The sequence below is a fragment of the Lissotriton helveticus genome, chromosome 11 (genome assembly GCF_964261635.1).
Source record: "Lissotriton helveticus chromosome 11, aLisHel1.1, whole genome shotgun sequence".
Classification (NCBI taxonomy): domain Eukaryota; kingdom Metazoa; phylum Chordata; class Amphibia; order Caudata; family Salamandridae; genus Lissotriton; species Lissotriton helveticus.
The window spans coordinates 125,449,296-125,467,776 of NC_136072.1; the positions used below are offsets into that span (position 1 = coordinate 125,449,296).

The following is an 18,481-nucleotide window of genomic DNA, read 5'->3' on the forward strand; positions in this document are numbered from 1 at the left end:
GCCGCATTTGCCGAGAAAGGGGTCAAAGGGGCATGCGCAGACAAGTAGTGTCTCGCATGCTCACCTGCGGCTCCCGCCCTCACTGGAGGTCATAGGCTTGGGTCATGGCAGGTGAGGATTCCAGAAGAAGGCACGCAAGTTGCTGCCTTTCTTTATCTGCCCTTTTTTATTGCGAGTGATTTTGCATATTAAGTGAATGCAACAGTAGATGGCGCTGTTGTGACCAACTATGAGTTGATCATCAGTTTAAATGTATTTTTCATTCGAGTTTGTTCTCCCGGAGTTAACAGGCAGGGCTTTTAGTGGCCCAAGTGCTTCAAAGCAGGTGCTGAGACAGGTAGCTATGGAGGCTCCATTTTTGCCTTCAGGATGGCAAAAATATATATATTAACTCGGTATCAGCACTACTGCTCAGAAAGCTTTTGTCAGTTTAAATCGACATGTTTTCTTTCATTTTTTCAGTCTCATCATTTCAGACCTGAAGCATTTTCAATCAGTGGTCGAAGTGGGGAAATAAAAGTAGGGGAACTGTGGGCGGAGGAAATGGGGGCGGGAATAACCAGAGGATTGGGTCAGTGGGCGGAGTCAGAGGTGTGGCTAAAAAGAGCAAAATATACCAATTTTTAGTATGTTAGGGATTTCACTGATCAGTTACAGCTTATAACGTTGTTTAATGCAACCAATAGATACACGTTTATTAGAGGTTTACTATATGAGTTATTGACATTAAAAAACATTTACAATGTGGGATATTTTTTCAATCACAGAAAGTTCCAAATACGCTTAGAAGTGGAATCATAAGCCATTTGTCTTCAAGCCATGAAGTTTCTTTCATCAGCACTTCTCCTCCCTTTTTCAAACCATTTCGCAACATAAAATGTGGGCTTAAATTCTATGACAGGAGACCCCACGTTTTGGGGAGCACTGTTGATTACATCATTCTGTGCCCCATGGTCAATGCAAAATTGTAGTCCTAAATTCTTTGTGCTTCACGCAACATGTCATGAAGCCAGCATTAGATGCCTCTTGGTTTCCCTTTATTGCATCTAGACATAGCACTCAAAAGTGAATATATACACCTAAAACAACCCAGACATTAGCAGCCAGTCGAAATAGGCCAAGTGATCTACAGCCGTCACAGACTCTCTTATCTTTTCAAATGCTGCACTGCACTCCGTAGTCCATTCAAAATTCTGCCCTTGCTTTGTCACTGCTCTCAATTGCGCACTCACTGTTGCAAAATCCTTGATTCCTTTCTTCGAAAAGATCTGTCCAAAGAACACCAGCTCATCTCGTCCTAATTCGCATTTTTCTTAATTTAGTGTTAGTTCAGCTTCTTCTAGCTGGGAGCATACATCTCTTAGTGCCTTGTCATGCTCATCGTCTGGGTGTCGTTCTCTCTCAATGGCTGTGTTTGGTATCCTCATATCAACACATATTCAGATTTTTGAAGTGTTTTTCTTCGGCACAGACACTATTGGAGATACCTAGGGTGTCGGTCCTTCTACTCTCGGCGGGTGTAGTGTCGGTTTTATTTCCATCTTGTCATATTCCGATGCGCACATTATGTTGCATGTGGTACCGCTGTAGAGGACTAATCTTGCTTTATGTGATCCCACGTCTATTGTCACAGTCTCTCTCTTTTTGAGTGTTTTCTTGTCCACTAGACGGATGCTTTCTTCAGTGTTGTCGTCGTCTGTAGACATGAGGTATAACCGCTCCACCTTTTCTTCTTCTTCTTCCTCGCCTCCGGACTCTAAAGATGAGCTTCTTTTCGTCGTTTCGATGTGCCTGACATGTCTGCTTGTCGTCATTCGCGGTCTCCCTGGTCGCCCTCTTTCGTTTCTAAACTGCATTCCTTGGCACATGCTGGCAAAATGGTTGCTTCGGTTGCATTTTCGACATGTTTGGCCGAATGCTGGACATGCACCTCTGTGTGTAAATTCCAGACTACATCTGTAGCACGGTGTGCCTTGTTGTTTCTTTGTCATTTGTTAATTTGGTCCCTTCTTCCAGTTGCCTGCGCGACTGTTGCCTGTTATGCGGTGTGCCTGCTCAACGCGCCGTTCCATTTGCTTTGCATGTAGTGTGGCTCTTGCTTCTGCTCTCGCGAGTGCCAGAATGTTTTCCAACGATGTCGGTTCCTTCAGTATTCTCGTGCGGAATTCAGTGTCACGACACCCTTTGATGATCCTTATACGGATTGCTTGCTCGTGGTCATACTTGTCGAACTCTCAGTGTGTTACTAGCTTCCTTAGTCGCGTTGCAAAATCATCCAAGGACTCGTCTGGCTGTTGGAATGCTATGGTGAAGGTGTATCTTTCAAAATCTGTGTTCCGTTGAGGGTCGAACTTGTTCGTCAGGCACTTGATGAGGTCTGGATATGTCGATATTTCATTTGCGGGCAGGGTCACTAATAGATCGTCGACTTCATCGCCCACTAAATTTAGGAATAGGCCTAATTGTTTGGCTTCTACTACGTCAGTTGCTTCCATAGATCTTTCAAATTTTGTGACCCACCGTTCCCATCTTATTCCTACCTGTGGTTCTGATACATTGAATGGGAGTGGTCTGCGATACTGTGCGCTTTGTCTTGGCTCTGCCATTTTCCTTCTTTTGTTCTTTGTTTTCTTTTTCTCTTCGTGTTCTTTCTGGCAATTTGTTTCTCTTGTTTTCCTCTTTTGGGCACTTTTATTGTTATTGTCCTTTGATTTCCTTTTTGTTTGCCCCTTTTCCACCTTCTTTTGGTGCTTTTATTCCCTATTGAAGCTCTTTTGTTGTTCCTTTATTTTATTGCTTTATTTCTCTTGTTTTCCTCTTTTAGGACACTTTTATTGCTATTGTCCTTTGATTTCCTTTTTGTTTGCCCCTTTTCCACCTTCTTTTGGTGCTTTTATTCCTTATTGAAGCTCTTTTGTTATTCCTCTTTTGGGCTCTTTTATTGCTATTGTCCTTTGATTTCCTTTTTGTTTGCCCCTTTTCCACCTTCTTTTGGTGCTTTTATTCCTTATTTAAGCCCTTTTTCGATTTTGCCTGTTTTCAAAATGGCCGCTCGTTTTCCTTTGCTTCCTATTGGTCGATTCACCTGACCTTAAAATGGCCGCCGAGAATCCCGCGAGATTTCTAATCCAATCGCCTTTCGCCTGACTCCAAAATGGCCGCTCCTCTTTCCTGCTAGCTGATTGGTCTAAACCGCCTGACTCCAAAATGGCCGCCGAGACTCTCGCGAGATTTCTTCTCTTCTCTTTCGCGCGCTTCCACACAGCCCTTACCGGATCAGTTGGAGATCTTGGAAACAGTCGGGGTGGGCTCCCGCGTTGCTGCGCTCGATCGAGGGGCCACTTTTCTTCTTTTCTTTCGGCGATGCAATCCAGGGTGTGCTCCTGGTTTTCTTAGGTGATTTTCTTCACGATGGACACGCGTGGAGTCTTCAGATACCTTCGTCGCCAGTTGTAGTGTTCTCAGGTCACCCTGCAAGGATCACAGGTTGGTTGTAACGCTTCTTTATTATCTTCTCTGCAGCAGCCTCATACAATGCACGTCCTTTCCTTATCCCCACTCCTGTTGTTCTACCCCTCATCCCTTCGACCGGATGTGGTGTCCGGTGACCAGTGTCCAGGTCGCTTGACCCACAGGGTCCTAGTGCCCTATTGTCGGGTCACGACATCACCTTACTCTCTATTTGTGGTAGTGTGGGCGAGCAGTAATGCTTTATCAGAGGGTAGTGGTGAGCTTTTATTGTACACACTCAAGCAAGAAATGATAGCACACACTCAAACAATGAACTCAGACCAATTGTTTGTATAAAAACACTTCTTTTATTGTATTTTATATTTAGAACCAAGCAGGACTTGGTAATGGTAAGTAAAATTGTACTTTCACGGACAGGTTGATAAGAATATGCAAGCTGAATGAATTTGACTTTGTTACAGGTTGGTACACTGCTTTAAAACTTCTGTAGTTTTGGATTACTTTGTGATTACTTTTTAGGTCACTTTTTCTACTCAGTGTGATATGCAAAGATATCAGACGGGGACATTTCCTGGACAAAGGTAAGTAAAACACTTTTACATTAAAAACACAGTTACTTAAGTTTTGATACAAACACAACTCAACACAGAACTTTTTCAGAGCAAAACAGTCTATGCAGTCCAATGGAGGAAAATGTAGTTATCGGTTTGCAGGTAAGTAATCGGTCTTGAGGGTTGAATTTCAGGGGTTAGAACAAGGAATCCCTTAGGGTCAAGGATGAACTCAAAAAGCACCATCAGCGGCACTAGGGCAGCCCGGTGCAGAGTGCTGATGCCCAATGTTTGCCTATGAGGCTAGGGGGGCCTTCGGTTGGTGGCTGCTCACGGGCCAAGCTCCTAGGGTTAAGGTCAGGACAAAGGGGTCCCAGGTGAGCATTAAGTCCACAACACGACATGCGCCAAGGCGGCAGAGTGCAGAGTGCTTCGGATAGGTGAGGAGGCCAATGCAATCCTATGGAGATTGCCTGTTTTGTTTTTTAGCTGCAGGCTCGGTCCAAGAAGTCTTTCGGGAGGAACCAACAGCTGGGCAGGTAATTTTGTGGGCTCGGAAACATAGGTCCACCTTAGGTCCTCTTCACCAGGGTGCAGGGCGGCCGGATGCAGGGGTGCCTTTTGAGGTCCGATTTAAGCTTACCGGTTGGGGGGGTCTCCATACAGAGGCTGCAGGCAATGTCAGGGAGTCCTGGAGGGGTCAACACACGGTGGACTTGGACTCTCGAGCGCTGGGGGACCTCACTGGGACTGGTGGGCCACTTGGACTTGGGCTGTAGGCGACGGGTGGAGTGGTGGTTCCAGGCATTGGGTTTCTTTGTCTTCAGCAGGCTCAGAGTCTTTCTTTGGAGATTCTTTTGAACAGGGCTGCTGTTGGCAGGATATCCTTTGTTGAAGGCAGTCAGTCCTCCAAGCGGTTCTGTAGGTCGCTAGCTGCAGGACAAGATGACTTCTGGCGCAGGACCTCTGGAGACTGCAGACGGGCTGGTAGGGCTGGGGAAAGTCAGTACTTCTCTGCAGTCTCCTCTACTGTGCCTCTTCTTTCGTCCTTCTTATTCATAGGTTGTGGGAATCTTCCTCTGGGTCCAGGGCAGCCCCCAAATCACAGTATTTAGGGGGCTTTTTAGGGGTCTCGGATTAGTGACCAATGGGCTACTGACCTTAGGGTGACTGCACCCTTGGTGTGCTCACCCCATGTGGGGGAGTGGGCACAATCCCTAACCCTTGATTGGAGAGTGCCTGCCATCTGCAAGATGGTGGGCACTGAAGAGTGGGCTTCACCTTGCCTCCCCCACCTAAGGGTGGGCTAGGCTGTCCTAATTTTACCGCCTGTCTTCCCGCCGAAAAGGATGTGAGGAAGGAAGGTGGCCTGCTCCTGATAGCAGGAGAGGCTGAGGGTGGCGTTGCAAAGCAGTCAAGGCCTTTGATGCTCCCCTGCCACAGATGGCTTTTCCTGACCTGAGGGAGGTGTGAACACCTCACCCAGGAATAGCTTTGTGTCTGGCCTCAGAGAGCAAAGGCTCCCACCCCAGGGGTCCAGAAACTTGTCTCGTGGAAGCTGGCTGGTGTCTACCAGTCAGGGAACACCTAAGAGGCTGGTTGTTTTTAAGGTGGCGTCTCTAAGATGCCATCTGAGTGCAATTTAGAATAAATCCCACACTAGCATCAGTGTACCTTTCTGCAATAAAATAATCCTGAGAGGCTTTTTAGGTTTCGCCTCACGATCCGCTGCGCAGCAGCGTTCGCGTAGGTGAAATCTCATGTTTTAACAGTATGGGCACTTTGTCCCGCCTTCTCTTCCATTGGCTAGCTCCATAAATGGAGGCTAGCCATTGGAAGAGCGATCTGTCCGTCATTGCCGGAGCAGATTCGTGGGCGTTCCGGCGATTTTTACTCATCCCGCCCCCTTGCAATCGTCATGCTTTGTTTTCGCCATTTTGGAAGTGTCGTTTGCAGGGGTAGGTTGCGCGATGTCTCGCTGTCTGTTCCCGCCCCCCCCTCCCGCTGTCCGTGAGCCCGTTCCTGCCCCCCTCCCGCTGTCTGTGTGCCCGTTCCTGCCCCCCTCCCGCTGTCCGTGTGCCCGTTCCCGCACCCCCTCCTGCTGTCCGTTCCCGCCCCCACTCCCGCTGTCCGTGTGCCCGTAGGTGCTCGTTTTTTCCTGTCAGTTTTTGTACAGTCACGCCGTAATTTTTCACCCTTCTTCCCTCCTGGTCCCTTTGTAGCCCTTCATGCGTCCATCACGCACTTGACTCCTGTATTCGCCTACCTTCCATTTTACCCCTTCATTCGTCCATCACCCACTTTACTCCTGTATTCGTCCACCTTCCATTTTACCCTTTCCTACTTCAAACTCCCACTTTAACCCATGTCCCACTTTACCCTTTCATGCGCCCATCACCCACTTTACTCCTGCATTCGTCCACCTTCCATTTGACCCCTTCCTTTCCGCCGACTCCAGTTTCGCTTCACTCTCAGCTTCCGGTTTACCTTTCAACCCCCCCCCTTGTGTTTTACAAGCAGCTGTGTGTTCCAGACGTCCGAAATTGACGTACAGGTTATGACGTACTCCTACGTGTGCCCTCGCGCCCGTGTGTCTATATAGCTTTGTTTTGCAGACGTGGCTACTTTTCCTCGCTCTGTCAGAGGCGAAAAGCGCCTCCTAACACTGAAGTTCCAAGCACTGCAGCAGCTGTGACTCTTGCACCCTCACATCTGTCTGCTTCCATCACCTCAGCGAGCTGGCGCTGTCACCCCTGTAGTAAGTGGGTAATCGACTGAAACCCATAAGTGCCAGGGCTCTCGCCAGGAGGCAACTTACACCAGCCCATTTCAATTGTTAGTGCTGCCTAAAACAGAATCAACGATTAACCATAAAAGTGGGTAGAGGATGTAGCGTAAAGGCCAGAGCTGCTCAGCTGGGGAACCAGGTTCGAGTCTTGGCTTCAAATCAATGTCCTGTGATTCTGGGCAAATCACTTTATCTTCCCACGCCTCCCACAAATGAATGTGTCCTCAACTGATGCTCATGAAAAGCGCAGGAGTTGATTACGTGCCCGGCTCAAATTAAGGGCTGCCTGTAGCTATAGTTGCAGTGGTAATGTAACGCCATGGCTATAGTCTTCCTCCCTCAGGGCTGGGCCCACGCCGTTTCCATGGTGCGGGTCTCACCTTAAATGAGCTTCCGGGACTCCCCTGGGACTAACAGTCTCACGTTCTCATCGCTAAAGTCTCTCTCTCGGGGACGAGGGTGACACTTGTTCGGGCTGCGTCCACGCCGCAGATAGGGGGATGGGGGGTCTCACAATCCCTAGGTGGTCACTTCTGTTCTAGTGCTTGCTTCTCACCCTCCCAGTACTAAGGTCGCGGCCTTGCTTGGCAAGGGTCTCACACTCTCTCGGGGACGTGGGTGACACTTGTTTGGGGGCTGAATCAACACTTTCCCTGAGATGTGGTCTCACGCTCCCTGAGCTGTTGGACGCTTTTCAGGAGCAGGGTCGGGGTTTTCACTCTCCGAAGCCTTTTACCGCAACAGGTGTGAACTGTCCATTCCCACTGCATTCTGGTAATTGTAGTGCCGCATGTATAACGTACACAGACATAGAGGAAATACCTGGGCAGGGCGAGTCATTCACACCTGCTCTGATTTAACAAACAATTGTTTCCAGCTATTGGCATTGTAAATGACAATGCCATTTATTTATGTTTTCAAAACCAACACATAAAAAAAAAATATGTCATTTACAATGCCAATAGCTCTAACTTTTACAAAGGCGAAACCGTTGCATCGTAAATGCTTGTTTCTCTTTCCATGTGTGGTGCACATTTAGAAAGAGGAAAAATTGTGGAGAAATAAAGATATTTCTATTTGTTGTGCCTCCCTTGGGGAGGCGTAAGATTTTGATGCATTCCCAGGTTTACAAGTCCTTGGATGTCTTGGAATGCATCAAAAACCATGGAAGTTGAGTGGAAATACCCACTGCAATGCCATCCTTGTGCAGAGTAAGGCATTACTCCATATGTATGAAAGGAATCAATACCATGCAAAGTGGCTTTGCGTGGCTTCATAAATATGACTTGGAGATTTGTGTCATGCATTTACCACATTCCATGGCGCAAGCATGATGCAAGGCCCATTAGTTTGGTGTGAATGCAAATCATGCATTGCCGATCCCTCCAACACTGCCCCTCATCTCTCCATAGCCCCTCTCACATGTATTTAATTTTATTATAGCGCCTCTCATACCAGTGTAGCGTTGTGCAACAAGGAGGAAGCAGGAGAGTGCCATATTTTCAGAGATATGGCTCACTTCTCCCCTTTCTCTTGCGCTCATTAAAGCTGCTGTGCGCCACACACACACCTTAGCGCCACAGCGCTAGGTTGTGTGCATGAGTCTAGAACAGGTTTTGTACAGGAAGGTTAGCCTTCCTGTACAAAATATGATGCCCAGACAAATGCAACATTTTTCACACTTTGTATGCGTGCTGTAAAGTGCCGCACGCATACAAAGTCAGAAAAGGAAGGAGAAATGAAAGCATTTCTCCTTCTGTACGCCCACTTGAAAAAGGCACAGTTTTCTAACTCTAAACCCAATCTACTTTATTTAGGTAAATTGGGTTTAGTGTGAGAAACCCTGGGCGGTTGCTCGGAAACACACATGCTCCACCCATGGGACGCCCCTTGGCGCTAAGTAATGCGAATCAGCGTCGCTGCTTTGCATTAATTTTCCGTTATTTCTAGCGCTAAACAAGTTTAGCACTAGGAAGTAAATTGGGAAAAAATTATTTTGCATCGATTTAAGTCACATTTGTGACGCAAACACGACGCAAAATCTTAGTAAATCTCCCCCTTAGTGTGATGGACAGCCCTGCTGGTTTTGTTACTGGGGGACAGTTTTGCAGCCCCCAGTAACAAAACCAGCCTCCCACTCCTCCAGCCTCCGTCCCAATGCCCATTACGCCAGTCCGGCCTTGGTGCCTGGGCCTTTTTGTTTTCACAGTCCGACCCTGGATGGGATCCACAAGGGGCTCTGGTGCCTTGGGTGTCACAGAACTGGACACCTCGGGCTGCCCTTATGTTACTACCTTAAAAAAGGTAAACAGTATTTTTTAAAATACCACATCCCTGAACACAGACAGAGCAGCAGTACACAATTTATAAAATGGAATAAGGAAGACGTTAAACGTTTTCTACAGTTTTTTTTTCTAAGCGCCAAGGTTTGGGCACACTCTGCCACAAATTCCACACTGGAGTCCTCTTCCTTTTCTTGTGGCGTCATAAGTTTGGGTGAGCCCGAGAACAAAGGGCAGATGAGGTAAAGGGTGGGCCGCCAATGCAGCCTGATGTGACAAATTGTATTTAATCACAGTGGGGGGCAGGCAGGTAGCATCGGTCAGTAAATGAGATGTAAATCATTGCAGCAGGAGGGCCATCATAGTAAGCCGCTTTCTCTTGCTGCTTGCTTGCCCTTAGAGTGGAAAAAAACGGCTCCTACAGTGTTGCTGGGCAGGCCCCTTCCCACAGATACAGAGGTGAAGGGGGGAGGGTCATGCAACAGCAGAGGTCTTCCTAGATCAGCACCGCACAGGGCTCGTAAATCATATTATTTCAAGTTTGGACCATTCCTGCAGTCCTGGGACGAAATCTGAAAATAAAGAAGTAGGGGAACGGACTTTAGTAAATTTAAAAGGTAGGGGCACGCCGTGCCCTTCCGATTCCCCCCACTTCTACCGCTGTTTTCAATACTATATACAACAAAGCCATAGTTTTTGCTTATTTATCTTAAGCAACTAAAAACCTCTTGGGTCTCCATTTTCGCCCTTAAATAAATCTCAACTCAACAGCAGCTCAAAGCCTTTGATGTCATTCCAAATAGGCTCGTTTAACTTCTTTCACAGTTTCATCATTTCAGAACGGAAGCATTTTCAATGTTATATGTTGTTGCTTATTTATCTTATGCAACTAACTACCGGGGTCTCCAATTTCACCATTTTCAATGTTATATATTATATACAACAAAGCCATAGTTGCTGCTTATTTATCTTATGCAACTAACTATTGGGGTCTCCATTTTCGTCCCTTCGGGTGAACAAAAAAAATCTCATCTCAGTAGCAGCATAATTGCTCAAAGATTTTGATGTAATTTCAAATAGACTAGTTTTACTTCTTTCACAGTCTCATCTTTTCAGAACTGACACATTTTCAATATTATAATTTATATACAAAAAAGCTATAGTTGTTGCTTAGCAAAGCCAATAGACCTGACTTGTTGCAGGTATTATTATACTGGTTGTATCTCATATATCTGAATCAAATGACAAACAGCAACATACCGGTAGGGTGGCACACTATGATAAACAAAGATTTGTGTTTACATGTTTTTAAGCCAACCCCTTAATTTTAGCGGTCTTTTCCCTTTGAGAGAACCCCCAGGTTTTTCATCCCACTAAGAGCCCTGTAACCAGGCAATCCATGTCAGCTATGTGTATATATCACCGTAGTTCGATCAAAAATTCTTTTTTTTGTTCTGTTGCGTGTCTGTTAATAGTAGAGAAATACTGCTATTTAAAGAGAGAGAGAGACTGACTGACTGACTAGGAGAGAGACTGACAGAGAGAGTCTGACTGAGAGGGAGTGACTGACTGAGAGAGAGACTGACTAGGGAGTAAGACTGACTGACAGAGAGACTGACTGACAGAGCGACTGACAGAGCGACTGACTGACTAGCGACTGACTGACAGAGAGACTGACAGAGAGAGAGAGAGACTGACAGAGAGAGAGAGAGACTGACAGAGAGAGAGAGACTGACTGAGAGAGAGAGATAGAGAGACTGACTGAGAGAGAGAGAGGCTGGCTGAGTGAGAGCGACACTGACAGAGAGAGAGAGAGACTGATGGAATTGGGGTCAAAGTGTGTATGAAGCTATGCAATGCCTCTTTAGATTGCTATTGTCTGCTAATAAGAATATATTGTCAAAATGTGCTCTTTGTAGTTACATCTGCTTTTGAAATATAGCATTTTACTCTAGCGCCGCCCCCCACTGACCCTGACCCCGCCCCTACTGGTGCTGCACTCGGCCATAAGCCACACTGTAATTTTGGCCCCCGAAAGAAAGTTTGTGAGTACCCATGGTCTAGAGGAAGGACCTTATAAGGTGGGCTGGGTATGAGGGGGCAGTGCACCTCCGAGAGGCCAGAAGATGACTGGTTCTTTCTTAATGGATATGTATGATATGCCCAGTTCTTTCTTAATGGATATGTGTGATATGTACGTTCACGTGTCAATAATTTCTGTGTATGCTAACCATGTTCATTGGAAATGCCATGTAATAAGATATGCATATGGCTGTACAGATTGTTTTGAAAATGCAATAAAATTCTGTTTTAAAAAAAAATGAGTACAAGTGTTCAGGTGTAAGGGTACGAAATCCCAGGTCAATATGTGACCCAGAACATACGCGAAGCCTGTCCTGTACTTGAATGGTTATGCCTAAAATAAAAGATCCCACTACAGAGAACATAAATGTTATTAGTAACAACAAAAACACATTGGCCATGGTAATCCTAGGCTGAAAGAAATCGAACACACTAGCTCTGAACAGGATACTCAGGATATGTTAACATGAAGTCTACAGCTATGCCCAGCAGACCACATATCTACATTGGTGAACCAAAGGAAAGGTTGACAAAGGTACTAACTTTACAAGACCAGAAAACAGAAGAGTATAAAACGCACTCTGCTTAAATAAGATTTACCTCTTGAAACCTCACACCCTATGTTGGTAAGGAACATCTTTCACTTGCAATAATAATCAACCAGCAACTCGCCAAATACCCGGAACACCATCAACTCCTGGACAGCTCTGCTGCAACCACAGCACAGGAAAGCCCTTATCACAGCCACAGGCAACGTTTGAGCCATACTCTGTTGAGGTGAGACAGCTGCTCCTGCCCTCATCCGCCTCAATCTCTCCACGCCGCGTCATTCAATGACATCTAACACCATAAGCTTGTTGCCAGACTCCACCACATCGAAATCCAGGGAGCAACACTCAAGTGTATCTGCGTCTTCCTCATAGGAAGAAGCCAAGTACGTCTCTCACCCTTCAACTCCGAACCCAAGGAAATCATCTGCAGAGTCCCACAACGCTTATATCTAAGCCCTACCCTTTTCAACACTACACGACACTGCTAGCCCACATCGTCAGAGCCCAAGGACTCAACATCATCTCTTACGCCAATGACGCGCAGCTCATCCTCATTCTCTCGGATGATCCCACCAACACCAGGAACAATTACCACAACTGCATGACCAGCGTCACAGACTGGATGAAGGAAAACTGCCTGAAGCTCAACACCGATGAGCCGGAAACGCTGATCTTTGGAAACAAGAACTCCCTCTGGGATTCCTCCTGTTGGAACCCAAAGTTCGGACCCAAACCAACCCCAACTGAGTCCCCCAGAAACCTCAGAATCATCTTCGACAACGAATTTACCATGGCCTCACAAGTCAACACTGTCACATTCTCTTGCTTCTTCATCCTGCACATGCTACACAAGATCTTCAAGTGGTTCCTCCAGGCCTCGAAGCACACCATCACCGAGGCTCTCGTCACAAGCAGACTTGACTACAGTAATGCACTCTAAGCAGGAATTCCAGCCCACCTCCTCCAAAGACTCCAGCCCATCCAGAACTCCGGAGCCAGACTCATCCGGATCCTTCCTCAACGTATTCACATCACTCCCTAACTAAGGCAACTACGCTGGCTTCTGGTCCAGAAACGTTGCCAGTCCAAGCTCCTCACTCGCATTCAAGGCTCTGTACACAACCAGGCCCTCCTACCTCAATCTCAGTCTCCACTTTCATCAACCCACCAGACACCTTCGCTCTGCCTCTCTCTTGCCCATGTACCCTGCATACACAGCAGCAAAGCCAGTGGCCGTACCTTCTCCCACCTCGCGGCAAAGTCTTGGAACAACTTTCCCCTCCACATAAGGACCTCCACCTCACTGTTGAAATTCCTTAAGAAGTTGAAGCCATGGCTCCTCCCACCACTGCTAGACTCAGTTTTCACCTGCCTAGCTCCTAGATACTCTTGCGGGTGATACGCTGCGCTCTACAAATACACTAGCATAACATAACTGAGTCATAAATCGTACTTTTTATGACCTTAGAAAGAGTAATTTTCCATTTCATCTGAAATCTAATTTTATCAGCTCTACTAACTAGCATCACCAACACTCCTAAAGATTCTGTCAACAATCTGACTGGACTCAGCTTTCCTTGGTTCTTGGTCGTATGCTGCTTCGCACAGGTTCATTGAACTTTTGGGCAAGAGCGTTAATGTGTATCTTTCAACTTTTACCTTCCAAGATTGGGAGTTTTTTTTAAATGGAGGAGCTCATGGCAACTTGGGGGCCTCACCTCTAATGCTAGAGACGAAGTATCATTGGAAACCACAGGCAGATTTTGAGGTTGGTGCCCTCCAGACATTCAAAGGTGGGACATACCCTTTGCAATTCCTCACAACCCTGACCAGTGAGCAAATGGATCCTTTGACCTTGAATTATAACACAGACTCCCACCAGCTATGTCTTGAGAACCTCTTCCTTGTTCTGGAAACTGAGCAATTTCATGGATTTATGACCTTTACTTTAAGGAGACGATTTCAGAAATGGTGTATGATGCACTCACATAATGGCCAGTTTTTCAGTCACCTAGTATATGTACAACCTCCTAAACATCTATAGGTAATCTACCAGTTACAGGCAATCAGTGTTTTGAATTCAGGCCCAGTAGATGAAAGATAGCATGGAGGGAGCTGTTTTTCAAGTCCACAACTTTGGTTGTAAGCACAGAGTCCTTTAGATTGTGGCATTCACTTACTGTAAATGTTCTACAATCTTCAATGGTGCTAATACAATTCCAAGTCCCCTGCATATGATCAACTTTTTCAGCAAATTCACCAATTACAGTCTTAATTTTCTTTATTGATTCCTGCACATATTTTCTTTCTTTCTTTCTTTCTTTCTTTCTTTCTTTCTTTCTTTCTTTCTTTCTTTCTTTCTTTCTTTCTTTCTTTCTTTCTTTCTTTCTCTCTTTCTTCCTTTCTTTCTTTCTTTCTTTTTTGCAGTTCAGTGAGGGGCGATCTAAAATGATCTTGGTGGTGGGTACTATTCTTATGTGGTGGACCAAAACGTTGAGGGTAATAGACAGAGGTGCAATAGGTCTGGATTCTGTTTTATAGGCCTCGCAGGGGGCGGAGTGTCCTAGGAGGATCCAGAGGGTGAGGAGTGTGGAGGGACAGTGTGTTCAGACATTGATACGAAATGGCGAAGGGTTGGCTTCATTTTATGCTGCCAGTAAGTAAATATTAAGATTTGAAGATTCTACGCAAGGCATGTTAGAGAGTGACAGACAAATTGTGTAGCAAGAAAGGGTCTTAAACGTACAGTCACTCCTGCACCACCGCAGTTTCTAAATGTGTTGACCTTCAAGGGACACCATGGCTTAAATCCCAGGTGGTTGTAGGACTTAAAGGTGGGGAGGAGTGGATGGCAAGTGAATCAAGGCCACTGAGGAAAAGTAATTAATGCAAAAAGGGGGGGGGCTCTCCTTTTGTTAAGAAACCCCTCACTCACCACCTAGTGGTGACATGCTTAATCATCGGGGTCCACCCTAATGACCTACAACACCGCCCTGTAGCGCCTGGGGACCGCAGTAGGTACACGGCCATTGACCTCGCTACTGAACTAATACGTTCTTTCTACGAGGATAACCTCTCCCCGCCCTATGAGGTATCCCAATACCCTAATACGAGTATTTTGATTTTTCACGCTTACCCAATCGGGTTTAAGCACATACCACAGACATATTTTTGTCACGTATTGTGGTCCCAGAAGGTAGGACAGGGTGCGCCTTTTAGGGGACGCATACCTCCCACCCTCTGGACATCGGTCCTGAAGAAAACCTGGTGAACCTCCACCTTCATGGTTGAAACATGTAGACCTGACAACACATAGAGATACATGGGCTCATAATTACCCTCACTTTATCTCGCACTTTTGATTTTAACATTGTCCAGTTGCTTATAAATAAAACTTTATTTTCCTAAGTTAAACCAGGACAATTTTTAACACACAAACTTTTTTCTTTCACGCATCCTCACTCACAACCAGCTCCACTGTAATCAGGTGTTGTAGCACACCCTGATGACGCTAGGTCATTAGGGTGGACCCCGATGATGAAGCATGTCACCACTAGGTGTTGAGTGAGGGGTTTCTTAACAAAAGGAGAGCACCCCCCCCTTTTTGCATCAGCCTGCACCCCACTAGGAACTGACAATTCCACGTGGGTGGTACTCCTTATTTTGTTTTCTATTGATATACCCAGGGGTATAGGAGTATTCCCCAGTTCACCGTGTGAACTAAATACCTTGCTCTCCCCTCTGTTTTTCATGAAAAGTAATTAATCCCATGTGCAATGTAGACAGTCCCATATATATCCAATCACACTCCCTGTTACTTGAAGAGAGGATGAATGGACATTCTGGTGGTCCCACTATGTATGAGACTAGCTTTCAGAATTAAGGATATCAAAAATAAGTTTCAAATGGGATCCACTGGCTCGGAGCAGCAGGATCTCACTGGTATTCAGATGTCTTCGAGCTTGTAGTCTAGGAATTGTAGTATACACCCGCAACTTGAGCTTGTTGAATACCATTGACTCGTTACATCTGCACAATTTCCAACTCTGAAGCAATTGCACTGCTGATGTCCTACTAAAATTGTGAGCTGAGATTATGAATAAAAATACGAGATTCACACAAGGTTTGGTGGACTGTAACTGCAGCGCAAAGACCTGGTGTACTGCAATTCTGGCACAAGGGCCCGGTTCACAAACTTTGTTGCACAGGGGCCTAATGCACCATAACTGCACTGCAAAGTTCTGGTGCACAACAAGCACAACAAATGATGGCCCTCCTACACTACCACTGCAGCACAAGGGCCTGGGGCACTACAATGGCAAGGCAAGGACCTGGTGCTCTAGAATTGCAGTAGTAGGGGCCTAGTACACTAGAATTGCAACAATGGGAGCCTAGTGCACTCGAAGTGCAGCAATATGGGGCCTGGTGCATTAGAATTGCAGCAATAGGGGACTAGTGCACTAGAAGTGCAGCAATAGCGGTGCACTACAAATATAGCTCAATGTCCTCGTTCTATACAGTGCTGTGCAAGGACCTGGTGCACTATAATTGGAGCCCAAGAATCTCATGCACTGCAACAGCAGCATAAGGGCCCGGTGCACAATTGAAAGCACAGGGGCCGTGTGTGAAACAATTTCGGCACTAGGGCCTGGTGCACGAGAATTGCAACGCAGGGACCTGGTGCACTACAATGGCAATGCAAGAGCCTGGTGAACAACAATTGCATTGCAGGGCAGTGAACAAAACTGGCACGTTTACTTCCTTTCTGCTTCAAGATGGCTTTATCTTTCTTTTATCTTTACTTAACACCACTTCCTTCCTCTGCTTCTTTTACTTGAATACTTACCATCCATTTCAAAGCAAAGAAAGATAGTTTCCGTTACATTGCACATTATACAGAAAACATACCAATGAATGCACAACATTAGATTTGTAGCAAGTACTATACATACACCTGTGAAAGTGACAAACCATCTACATTTTAATTGAATCCAATGTCACTAAATAGAAGTTACTGTTCTATACAATTCAGAATAAATTGTGTCCTTCCACTGAATGAATCTAGGCTTCCAAATAAGGGAAGTGGTTTGTTAACAAAAAGGAGAAGAGGCATGCAGGTGAGCCAGCGACAGACAACCTGGGTGAAGAAAGCAAGCACTTACTGCAATGCGTGTCAGGGAGGCCTTCACCGAGCTCCATCTGTCCCGCCGCCTGTCTATAATGATGATGAAACCAATGCTGGCCGCCTCCAGGCTGCAAGAGAACAGCAGACAGACAGGGTTACATGCAGGTGGCGAGCAGCAGCAGCACTGCAGAGCAAGCAAACAGAACTAGCAGCTCCCCTGGCTCTCTGCTTGGTGGCAGGGCTCTGAGCTCCACATTGGAATACAGCAAGAGGAGTCACCGACTGACAACAGGGTGGAAGAATAGGACTCTGTGCTTAGATATAGGACAGTGCAATAGGATTCTGATCTCTACAATGAGCTGGATCAGTGGCTTTTAATCTTGTGACTACTGTGGACCTCCACTTATTCCTTACTGTAATCCATGGCCCCCATTTATTCATTACTGTAATCCACGGACCACCTCTGATAAGCGTGGCTCAAATCCACCCGAGTGACTTACCGCACTCACCTATGACTACCAAGTAATAAGTCAGCCGGACAGTGGAGAAGAATAAACAGGCTATTTTATTAGGCCACAAACTCCCATATGAGAGGGCCCTGTCCGACCTCACCCCTAAGAGTGCGCCGAGAGGACTGACCCATCTCATCACAGCAATACATTATAACAGGATACATTAGTATAAAACACGCCCAGTCTGGAAAAGTACTGGAACCCTGAAAGAGCGAACAATGGCCTCATACAAGAGGCATCTGCACCTGCGATGGCAACATTTCTTATCTCGGCCCAAGGCCGCGGAGCCAGGCCTCAGAAGCTCCAACACATGAGAACAGCACTGATTAGAAGTTTGTTATAGTTTCGCTCACAGTTAGCCAAGAAACGAAAACTGCTGCGTTTAGGGTTTTTTCTATTCCTACGGGAGGGGTGAGCGAGCGCGACTCGCACGCAGAGAGAAGCTCTCCAAAATGGTGTCACACAAGCTAAGCTAAGGAAACAGAATAATGTCACACGCAAAAATGAATATTGAAATGGAGAATATAAACGTAAATACATGAATGAATATATCATTGGTTAGACACATTATGCTAACTCATAAGCGTATGTGTAAGTGGGCGGGCATCGGAAAATGAAACCTATCACCACTGAGTCATTATTGGAATCCAGGCACCCCCACTGAATCAATACTGGAATCCAGGGACCCCCACGGAGTCATTATGTAATCTAGGGACCCCCACTGAATCATTATTGGAATCCACGGACCCCCACTGAGTCATAACTTTAATCCATGGACCCCCACTGATTTATTATTGGAATCCAGGAAACCCCACAGAATCATTACTGATATTCAATTCAATTAGTCTTTATTTTGATTTTGATAATCATTAAAGACATCATGCATCAACAGATAAAAGGACTAACAAATTCATGATATAAAATAATCTGATGAATCCATGTCAATAAAACTTTATAAAATGTCACAATGATAAAACACTTAATATTAAAAATAAAAAAAATATCAGTTTACTTAAAACCACTAATGTACACCATAAACAGAACTTTCACAGTTTGGCCACACTGTTTAGCCCCATAATTGATAAAGGCACAGTGCTGACGTGTTACATGGGTAGAGGG

At 45.8% G+C, this 18,481-nt stretch overlaps 1 protein-coding gene across 4 annotated transcripts in view; it reads right to left on the reverse strand.

Annotated features, from left to right (window-relative positions):
* The window catches only part of MCF2L2 (MCF.2 cell line derived transforming sequence-like 2), a 2,082,183-nt gene that overhangs the window by 1,515,275 nt on the left and 548,427 nt on the right, over positions 1-18,481 (reverse strand). For all 4 annotated transcript variants that reach the window (XM_078665987.1, XM_078665986.1, XM_078665989.1 and 1 more), the window contains exon 4: positions 16,888-16,978. In XM_078665987.1, the coding sequence (XP_078522113.1) occupies positions 16,888-16,978 (91 nt within the window). The remainder of the gene's footprint in view (positions 1-16,887; positions 16,979-18,481) is intronic.